The 11,268-nt window shown below is 43.8% G+C and overlaps 2 protein-coding genes across 2 annotated transcripts; both read left to right on the top strand.

Annotated features, from left to right (window-relative positions):
• Positions 1-400: 400 nt before the first annotated feature.
• LOC127763046 (uncharacterized WD repeat-containing protein C2A9.03-like) lies at positions 401-7,594 on the top strand. The gene is made up of 10 exons (XM_052287622.1): positions 401-703; positions 1,262-1,433; positions 2,027-2,194; positions 2,268-2,354; positions 3,088-3,222; positions 3,321-3,431; positions 6,006-6,097; positions 6,180-6,285; positions 6,627-6,713; positions 6,850-7,594. The coding sequence occupies exons 2-10, from the start codon at positions 1,293-1,295 to the stop codon at positions 7,261-7,263; spliced, it is 1,341 nt and encodes a 446-aa protein (XP_052143582.1). The 5' UTR covers positions 401-703; positions 1,262-1,292; the 3' UTR covers positions 7,264-7,594.
• A 588-nt stretch (positions 7,595-8,182) lies between these two features.
• On the top strand, positions 8,183-9,444 carry LOC127762646 (ubiquitin-conjugating enzyme E2 11-like). The gene is made up of 2 exons (XM_052287121.1): positions 8,183-8,509; positions 9,004-9,444. Exons 1-2 carry the CDS (start codon positions 8,183-8,185, stop codon positions 9,442-9,444), a joined length of 768 nt encoding a protein of 255 aa, XP_052143081.1.
• Positions 9,445-11,268: the final 1,824 nt, after the last annotated feature.

Raw genomic sequence — 11,268 nt, 5'->3', positions numbered from 1 at the left:
AGAAAAACAAGTTATATGTGCATCATTTCTTAGATAGAGAGAGTACCCTACTAAAATCAGATTAGCGAAACCCACGTACCCTCTATTTCAGTTTAACGAAACATATGTATCATCTATTTTTATATGTTCAGTCAACCCTTAACTATTGGATCAAAGCATCTATGATATATCGATCCAGTTAAAAAATTTTAAAGTCCCGCCACAACGCGTCAATATCTACTATGATTATTAAAAGCTAAGATTACGACAATTTCAGTTACCACCGTATAATAAGTCGCAGTTTTTGAACAGAATTCTCGTTTTCAAGTGTGAGAAATATTCAATTTAATTTAATTTAATTTAATTTCAAATAAACTAAACTGGGAAAAATAATAGCCAATGACCAAGTTGCCCCCTTCCTCCATCTTCTCTCTGTTCCGTTCGTTCTCCCACGGCCACGGCCTCACCTTTACCCTCTGGGCCGATCTGCCATCGCCGCCCACCGATCTGCAGCTTCGCCCGCGCCGCCGGCGAGAGGGCGCCCCGAGGGCACGGTGGTGGGCGGCCTCCTCCTCCCCTTCCCCTCGCCTCCGCTCGAGCCTCCTCCCCCCTGTGAGGCGTCGTCGGCGTCGTCGTCGTAGTCGCGCGCGCGGCCGGGCGAGAGGGGCGAGGCGGGCCGGCTTCCTTACACCCCGAATCCGTCTCCGTGCGGATCGAATTGAAGGTACCCTCGTTCCCCTCTCGTTGCCCGCCGCCTTCCTCCCCCGCGTCCCGCTTGATGTGGGCCGGCTAAATCCGTCCGGATTTCCTCCAATTAACCATCCATTTTGTTCTGGATTTCGCTGGTGCGTGGTGTAATACCGGTAGAAGGTTGTGTTGGACAAATTTTTGGGGGTTCGGGTGAATCCCCATGGCCATCGTTAGGTCTGCCTTGAGCAGTTGGTCTAATTTTTCTGTTGGATTTCATTTCTCCGTGGTAGGAACTACTAGTTCTTCGGGGCGTATTTGCAATACAGGCATGGGGATCAGTTGGATCTCTGATTGGGTAATTTTTTCTTTTTTGATTGACCTCCTGCAGACCATATAGGAAGTCAAATTGGAATTGTGGTCTGTCTTATTCAGTTATTCTCACTGCTTAGGAGAGCTTCTAGTATTTGGTGTGGTCATGGCAACCGCTGCAAATTGTTGATTGACCTAGGAGTGCCTAGAAATGCTTGGTTGCTTGATGTGCAATTGGTTTTGATTGAGACTCTGGTTTCTGATGGTTGTGCTCTGTTTGCAGGCGGGGGACGTTTATCTTCACGTGAAGATCAATGTCCAATTATCACGAAGACCACATTGAAGAGATGGAGGATGATTATGACATGGACGACACTGCTGATGACATGGGCGAAGAGAACTATGAGCGAGGGATGAGGGATTCGGATTCAGAGGATGAAGAGCATGGCCAGTCGGTATGTCCAATCTTCTCTCTTTGTTGATTCATTGCATGTGTAATCAAGTTTTCGCAACATTATTTTTTGTGAAGTTCTTTTTTTGTTTGTTGGAACACTATCCACTGATGATGACGAGGAGCGTAAGATGAGTGAACATTTGTGCAATTGGGCGAGATACTTACTACAGATCCTCCTGTTTAGAGAGCTATCCGAGTCCAATTAACGACAATACTAACTGCATGTGTGTACTGTTGTCTGTTGAGAATCATGAGCCTTATAAGCTGTCTGTTGTTTACGGATTGATTTGGTTCTCCTTTGTCTCGTGCAACAACAGTATGTGTTGATCAAAATTGGATGGAGGGAGTAGTATTACTCTGTAAGAATACATAAGAATTCCTGCCACATGTTTAGTTCTAGTTTCCTGCTATGCAAATGCTATGTCTTGATAAAGAACAAATTGTGTATTTTCTTAATAATAGTAATCTTCAACTTTACCAATACTAGAGTTTCTACATGTATGGTTTTCTTGATATAGTAGCAATTTGATCATTGTTCTTATTAAATATACCACACTGCAATGCTCTAAATTGTTGTTTTTCCTTCCTGTGTAGAATGATAAGATCCCAGATACCTCATCGGCGGATGCAAGAAAAGGAAAGGATATTCAAGGAATACCATGGGAGAAGCTAGCGATCACACGTGATAAATACAGACAGACCAGATTAGATCAGTACAAGAATTATGAGAACATGCCTAATTCTGGAGAAGCGGCCGCAAAGGTGCGTCCTTTTGAAAGCTCACTGTGTAGAACTGTCTATGTGTTTGTGCTTGACAGTTGACACTTATGTACAGGAATGCAAACCGACTGAAAAAGGCGGGATGTATTATGAATTTAGGCGAAATACTAGATCAGTAAAATCAACTATACTACATTTTCAGGTGGGCTCACTTTTACATCTTTTACTTCCCCTTCAAGATAATATTTCACCACTATTATCAGAAATAATTGATTAGATATCGCGCTAGTTGGTAGTATTTAGATTCCGAGCGTTCCATCATAACTTCATAAGATAATGTTTTTACATTTCATTAACCAAATTAGCTTCAGGCTCGTTTAAGTGTCAAAATCATATCTATTTCCTTTATAATATTCCTGCACAATATCTTTTGAATATTAAAACAAAGTGCATCTTTATTGATTTGATAATCTTCCAAATAGAGGACTTTTTTTTATCAATTCATTTGACTGTATTAGTTTATCAACTTTGTACTTTGTATTAGTGTGTTACAATTAACTGCAGGGAACTATTTTGCTGCTTTCGAGTTAAAAAGACTTGTATACATGTTGAGATGTGTTTGCTGTAAAAAGAACCGATGTCATCTTCTTATTCAATTGTGAAAAATTTGGGGCCTGTTGATTTTTATTTCACTATGACTAATGTATCTATGCACTGCCTTTCTTAATAAACTATTCATCTTTCAATGGCTTAGCATATTCAGGGATTTCTGCTGGTCCTTGTTTTGTAGTTCTTAGAATCACTTGTAAATTGGTCGATGAAGATGTTTCTATGTCTCTGATGATTATTAGTTCTTGATTGATGCCCCTCTTGTTTATATGATATGATTCACAATTGCAGAGATTATGAAACAATTGACTTAACTTTTCCTGCAGCTGAGAAATTTAGTATGGGCGACATCCAAGCACGATGTCTATTTAATGTCACATTTCTCTGTTCTTCATTGGTCGGCACTGAGTGGTCTTGATACCGAGCTTATGAATGTCCAAGGACATGTGGCACCCAGGGAGGTATGGTACCTTCTTTTTCTTTGTTCCATCAATTTTTATTTACTCTGCTTCTAAGTTTTATGTATTAGTATTGATGTTTCATGATTTTCTTATTACAGAAGCACCCTGGAAGTTTACTTGAGGGTTTTTCTGGGACCCAAGTTAGTACCTTGTCAGTCAAGGACAATTTGCTGGTAGCTGGTGGGTTTCAAGGAGAGCTAATCTGCAAGGTAAATTATTTGAATTGATTCTGGTTCCTTTGAATCAATCCATATAGCCATAGCTGTGTAGCTTCGAGCAACCGGCATATATTCTAGCTCTATGGCGATTAAACAGTTTATGTTATTTTGGAGTTTGGTGATGCTCGCTTGCATAAATATCATAGGTGAGCACCGCTGGAATTGGTCCTTATGAGATTTAGAATGTTGAAGTAACATGTGTATGGTGGATCAACATATCCACTAAGTGGCGGAGCCAGGATCTCGACACGCCTAGTGCTCAAATTGAAGGCTAACAACTATCCATGTCAATTCGTACAAGGAAGTACAGTACAAGTATGAAAAAAAAATGCAAGACTGGAATACAATTTCTAAATATGCACCGAAGTACAATAAAAGTGTAGAAAAAGTACAAGACTAGACTAAGATTTTGTTGAGTACCTAACACTAGGGGTGAAAACGGTACGGAAACGGACGGAAACCACCTTTATTGTTTTCGTTTTCATATTTTTTTTCAGAATTGGAATCGGAATCGGAAACCTTGGATATGAAATGGAATCGAATATTATTGAAACCGAAAACGAAGCGAAAACGTACCGGCGCAAATACAGTAACGAAAATTTATCGGAATACAAAAACCCCTCAAATTGATAAATCCAATTCTCAAGTCTCAACAGTCAACAATTCATCATAAAACACAATCATATAACTCCAATTCTTAAGTCTCAACAGTACATCACAAAACACAATCTATGGAATAAATTAACTATGTTTAAGAGAGTAATGCTGTTGATAAATCTCAATGCAGGAAAAAATATTCTTATGTAACTTCAGATTTGCATAACAAATATTTTTTTAAAAAATAACAGCCAAACACCATGGTATTCACTATTCAGTGCTTAAAAGAAGAATCCAGGATATTTCAGTCACAAACTTCTAGAAATTCCGAGGAAATTTAGAAAGTTTCCAACCGATTCCAAGTTCCGACGAAAATTGCCCTTATCATTTCCGATTCTGTTTCCGAGAAAATATTTTCGAATTTGTTTCCGTTTCCAAAAAATTCCGACCGACAGATTCCGTTTTCGAAAATAGGTCTGGAATCCGGAAAGTTTCCGTACCGTTTTCACCCCTACCTAACGCGACGTATCTATTCAACCCAAAAGCTTAAGCTGATGAGGAAAGGCGGGCAATTCACTTTATATTCCAACACTCCCCTTCACGCGAGGCCCCCTCAAGCCTCTAGCGTGGAATAGAAGTGGGTGCACCAGCCAAGATTCGAACTCGAGACCTCTGGCTCTAATACCATATTGTGTTGCATGCACCGACCAGTTCATCCCAAAAGCTTAAGCTAATGAGGAAAGGCGGGCAATTCACTTTATATTCCAACAGTATCTTCTGGTTGGGGTAGATTCATCAATTTCTTCTGTTTCTGGGGTTGGAGTGGACTCACTGGACTGGATTTGGTAGAATGATTTTAAAGTGCTGCTCCTCTTCATCTAGCAAATCAAACCAATTTCTAATTGACTAACTGCTACCAAATGCAAAATAAACATGCAAAATCGATGAGTAGAGAGGACACTGATCTTGATTTGGGGAAACGGGAATCAAACTTTGTGGAGAAGTGGCTGAGAAAGGGGGCGCTCTTGCCTCTGAGGCTCTGACCCGCCGTCACCACCATGCCGCCGATGTGTATGCGACTGCGCCGGAGCCATGGCCGATCCCCTCCCTGGCTCGCTGCTGCTGCTGCCCCCCTGCGCACTGCCTGCTGCTGATATGCGCCTCCTGTCCGCGGATGCGCGCTGCTGCCCCGCCGACACTAGTGCTTGTCGCCGCCCGCCGCCGTGCCACCGTGCGCAGTTGCCAGTCGCCGTCGGTGATGTGGCAGACAAGGAGAGGCAGAGAGCTGAGAGCGTGAGAAGAGAAAGAACGCGAACAGAAACAGATGCGGCGCTCAGTGATGTGGTGTGATGCGCGAGAGAGAGGTGGGATTAGGGTTGGCTTCTATTGGGCTGTGATGGGCTGGTTGTTGGGCTGAGAGATGTGGGGGCTGAAACAGGCCATGTGTGGGGCTGGGCTATAGAATTTGGGAAAATCTGAAAAATATGTAGGTACTAGTCCACTAAATTTTTTTTCACAAGTAGGGCTTGGGTCCAAGCTGCCCTAGGCCCAGTTCCGCTCCTGTATCCACTGATTTTGCGAATCGGACACTATTTTATGCAGATTTTACTGGAAAATAACCAAACAATTCATGATGTGCATCTTATTACATTCTTAGGTTGTGTTCGGCAATGCAGGATGGGAACCTATCCCTCTTGCACGCAAAACAGAGCGGTCTATTATCACGTAATTAATTAAATATTAGCTTTTTTTTTTTGAAAATGGATCAATATGATTTTTTAAAGCAACTTTCGTATACAAAAATTTTGCGAAAAACACACTGTTAAGTAGTTTGAAAAGCGTGCGCGTGGAAAACGAGAGAGGTGGGTTGGGAAGATGAAGTGCCGAACTCAGCCTTAATCTGCATATGAACTGTCTGGGTTTATCCTTTTTAAAATTTTCTTAATTCTTTGTTGATGGGAAATGCAGCACCTTGATCGAGAAGGAATTAGCTTTTGCTGTCGAACTACATATGATGAAAACGCTATTACTAATGCTGTTGAGATATTCAATACTACCAGGTAATTGCCTTGTTCTGTTATAAAGTTCATTAGATGTGACCTTTTTGAACTTGCATCTGTATTAATACTGTTTTATCCCCAGTGGTGCTGTTCACTTCATGGCATCGAATAATGACTCTGGTGTAAGAGACTATGATATGGAGAGGTTTCAGCTCTACAAGCATTTTCAGTTTGAATGGCCAGTGAATGTAAGTCTTTTTTGTTTATTTGTGACACCTTGCTTTTGGCAAACCTACTATAATTAGGGTATGCATGTATGATTGTGTAGACATTCATAATTTCACATTGCCATAGTTTCGCTTTATGTGGTTCTGTACTTCTTTCTTCATGGTGTCGAATAATGACTCTTCAAGATAAAACCTTTTGATTTCCTTTTTCTCATGAAAACATAATTGTGCACTGCCTTTTAAATGTGTTGTTAACAAATAGATCCAACATCAGTATACGGAGATCAAAACCAATGGAATGCTTTGGATGTTTTAATTTCTGTACTCTGGTCTCACAGTTCATTGTTATTTTGGTGATGCAGCATACAGCATTGAGTCCTGACAGAAAGCTTGCTGTTATTGTGGGGGATGATCCTAATGGTTTACTAATTGACGCCAATTCAGGAAAGGTATGCCAGCACACACGCAAACCTGGGCATAAAACGTCACATATATATGATAATCAAGCTGTGATAGAAAATTATGTGACATTGAAGTATGGCATGCATGATAACTGATAACTGGTTACTTTGTTTCCCTGTGCAGACTCTTCATTCCTTGAAAGGTCACTTTGATTACTCGTTTGCATCAGCTTGGAGCCCAGATGGCAGAACATTTGCTACTGGCAACCAAGATAAGACATGCCGGATTTGGGATGTGCGGAATCTCTCTAAATCCCTCCATGTTTTGAGGGGTAACCTTGGAGCCATAAGATCAATCCGCTTCACGTCAGATGGGCAGTTCATGTCGATGGCAGAACCAGCGGACTTTGTCCACGTCTTCGATGTCGGGAGTGATTACACCAGAAGGCAAGAGCTGGACTTCTTTGGTGAGATATCTGGCATGTCTTTCAGCCCGGACACCGACATGCTTTTTGTCGGTGTGTGGGATAGAACATACGGCAGCCTCCTCCAGTTTGGCCGTCTGTATAATCACTCGTATCTTGACTCGCTGTGTTGAGGTGAGGAACACAAAGCAGACGTTGGGCGCGCTGTGCCTCAGCTGTGCACCCTGTGCTGAATCTTGTCATCATACATTAGGTATCCCAAATCAGAATTTGAAGTCGTTTACCCGATAATTCAATTAATAAATCTTGTACCCTTCTGTATGTGTATATAAAGAAATGTACAGAGATGCCTATAGCCTGTACCAGGGTAGGGCGCCAAATCATGTGTTAGGTTGCAGTGAGAAATGTGATGTGAACCTTAAGATCGATGATGCTGTAACCGGAACTGCATCATCTGTCTATCTATCAACCGAAGCCAAGTTTCTTGGTGTTTTCTGGGTGGAAGCTGTGCGCCTGTGCCTGTGCTTTGTGCTTGCCTTCGCTTCGGATGTGATCGTGCAAAGGTTCATTCCTTTTAGCTGGTTTGGCTAGAGTGGCGGTCTCTTGTTTATGTTTTGACTGACTATCTGCGTGCTATTCGTATTGCAGTCTTGTAGTCCATCAGGGAGATCTCTCCGGATGAGTAGGCCGGAATGAATTTTATTTTTTTTAAAGAAAATGTCGATACAATATGACAATTAGTCGTAAAATCGGTATGCGCCTTATCTTCGAATACTCCATTACCATTTTAAAAGATGACAATCCAATATGACGCCTTCTGTTCTCCGAATACGTAATTTTCCGTTGGAAAAGAGGTAAACCCAACCAAAAACAGATTATCCGATTCGAAGTTTCGAACTCGCCACTACGTATCCCAATCCGAATACGATTAGAACGATCGTCATCTCTACTATATAACGATGTCTCCCCGTGGATCTCATGAACCCCCGATCTCTCTCTCTCAAGCCACACCGAGTAGCACGTACGACTGCACGAAGCGGCAGAGAGGCTAGGGCCGACGTGCATTACGCAAGTGCTCGCGAGGTGGCAACAATGACCAGCGAATCGCCGGCCATGGCGACGGCGCCGGTGCCGGAGCCGGAGCCGCAGCCGGAGCTGTCCACGGCGGCGGCCAGACGGCAGGATGAGGAGCGGAAGACAGCGCTCAGGATCATCCGCAACGAGCTGAGGCTGCTCTGGCGTGACCCGCCGCCGTACTTGCGGCCCGGGCCGGAGCCCGTGACGGACCCCTTCCACTGGGAGGTGGTCATCGACGGCCCCGCCGGCACCCCCTACGCCGGCGGCACGTTCCCCGTCGACATCCAGCTCCCCGCCGCCGGCTACCCCTTCGTCCGCCCCAAGGTCACCTTCAAGACTCTGGTAAGCGCACGCTCGTCTGCATCTCTGCTTGTTCCTCCGATCCGTTTTGCGTGATCGCCAATGTCTTAAAACCTCATCTGTTATATGGTTTAAATTGCATAAAATTATAAAGGTTTTGACGTAAGGCACGTAACCCCGTATATTATTATTCTGAAGTTTCACGAAACCACGGTATTGATCATTTTAACTTTGATCTACCAAAAACACTTTTTTAATTCTACAATTACATCTCAAATTTATAAGGATTTTATCCATTGTATAATTGTTACACCTGGCTTTTTAAAATTTTAATATAAAAGTATGTCAAAATGGTTAACTATGTGATTTTATAAAACTTTAGAAACATAGTATTTTGGGTTTATATGTCATGTGTCAAAATGTTTATGGTTTTGTGTAACTTGGACGATGATAATTGGGTTTTAGTTTTACGAAACTTGCTCTTTCAAAAAAAAATTGCATGGATCGAATTTGAGTGCTTGTCTCTGCAACCGCAGGTATACCATCCCAACATCGACGAGGAAGGGAACATGGTGCTGGACGCCGAGAGCTGGAGCTACGCCACCAAGCTCCGCGGCCTCCTCACCGGCTTCGTCTCCGTGCTCTACGACCCGCTGCTCGACTACCCGATCAACTACGACATCGCCGAGCAGTACGCGTACGACTACGAGCGGTACGAGGCGGAGGCCAGGGCGTGGACGCGGGAGTTCTCCTCGGCGCCCGTCGTCTCGCACTACCCGCCCAACGCCGTCGTCGGCAGGACGCCGCCGGCCGTTCCTCACTTCCCGGCGACGGCAGCCAGGAGAAGAGCGGAAGCGGAAGCTAGGAGAAGAGCTGCTGCCGCTGCTGCATCTTCAGGTTCAGGTGAGAGCCTGTGGAGGAGGGTAATTGGGTATATTCAGAGCTGGTCTCCTTACCGGCTACTTCATACAGACTAGCTGAACAAACTCGAGGAAAATTCTGTGTAGAATGGTTTATATGTTTACTGTATTGAGACTTGAGAGGTATATATATACCTCTAATGTGGCTGTAAAGAATTTGTACGTGATTAGTACAGGAAGGCTGTGCTGACGAGAGTTTGTCTGAGCGACTGGTATTGTTCGATGAGTTGGCATCTTTAAGACTTTAGGTCTATATTGAGACTTCTAGAATTCACAAGTCAGAACATTATAGTGATAAGGAAATGTTGATTGTTTGGCTCCAAATTAGTCCGTGGGGAAATAAGCAAACCCTTCTCTCGAGAAAAGAAAACTGGTGTAACCCGTCTCCACATTTTTTTTCCTTCTCTCTTTGGCACACGGAAGGCCATGCTCCTCATGTTTTACAAATTACGTCCAAGACTTTGGCTATGTTTTAAAGTGATTCTCGGATTGGCTACTCTCTCATTTCTTGTGAGTTGCGAGCATGTTTCCTGAATGTTAAATGGTGTAATTTTTTTACACTTGAGGTATAGAACCATGCACAAATAGTTTGTCTTGGGGAGTACGCATTTTCCATTGAAGAGGCCTATGTGTTGGTCTGTTGGAGCCGACGATGTTTTCGATCACAACTAAACCGAGAATATAGAGGATATGGTAAGCCTAAAAAGAGGTCAGTTCTTGAATGGAGGAGGTACCATATCCTAGCCATCCATTCCACTCACTCTAATGGCCTGGGAAGGCTTGGTACTTGGTGCTGGCGGTACCGCATCTCCCGAAAAAGCAGGTATCGAATGTTGTTGATGGTGGGATGACAAATTTGTACTTTCGCATTCAGGTACCAAGTTGGAGCAGAACACCGCACCATTTCTTCGCTGCAGTCATCTACTCATCGCATCCTCAAATCGAACGAAAATTGTAGAGGCCAACATGGTGACGAGCCTGACACAACTGATGTGGCGGTCTCCCGGGCAGCATTGACCTTGGGGGATGTGGGCCGATGGGGAACGCTGGTGATTTTAGGGTACCCCCCCCCCCCCCCGGTTGACGCTCTCGTTTCCTCCCTCCTCCTGGTTCGATCATGACGACAGTTTTTTTCATTAATATCTAATTAGACTTATAAATGACTAATTAGGGATAGGGATTAGAGGTGGGGCTAACACCCAACGAGCCCCAACAGTGGATCCGCCAATGATAGTACGTGGAGAAGGGTAGTCGGGTATGCTCAAAGCTGGTCTCCTACCGTTTGCTGCGTAGAGACTAGCATAACAACACATGGAAAAATTGTGTCTTTATATTTTCTTTTGGTATATATAGTGCCAATTATGGCATAAATACACCTCCAATGTACTGGTTTAGTGTTTTTTCTTATATTTTAATATAGGGCCATGTTTGGTGCGGCTCTATATATATCCCAAACCTATTGATAGATTTGAATTTTGTAGTGGATTGAAAAAAGTTCGGGATGATATGTAAGCACCTGTAAGTTAGAAGAAGAGGACGGCGGGATCTGGCAGCTCGAGGCATATCTTTCTGCCCTCTTGCACCCCGCCGTATGTACGTTCAGTACAATCATCGGTCTTTGGTAGAACTCAAGCCCATCGGATCTGGGACGTCAGCGTGAAGGAAGGCAAAGGGTGGCGAGGAGGACCACCAGCAATGGTGAGAAGAGGAAGACGGTAGCAACGAGGACACCCCTCAACCTCGAGAGCACACTGCACACACACCTTGCCTCGACACCTCTAACCAGGTGTCGCTGCACCCGCTCGGCCCGCACCCGCACACGGGCCGGGCCTAGTGGAGTAGCTCCGACCTGGCTCGGAGGTGCAATTTGCACGCGCCGAT

Source organism: Oryza glaberrima, chromosome 2, assembly GCF_000147395.1.
Source record: "Oryza glaberrima chromosome 2, OglaRS2, whole genome shotgun sequence".
In the NCBI taxonomy this organism is placed as follows: Eukaryota; Viridiplantae; Streptophyta; class Magnoliopsida; order Poales; family Poaceae; genus Oryza; species Oryza glaberrima.
This window is presented reverse-complemented; position numbering and strand designations above follow the sequence as displayed.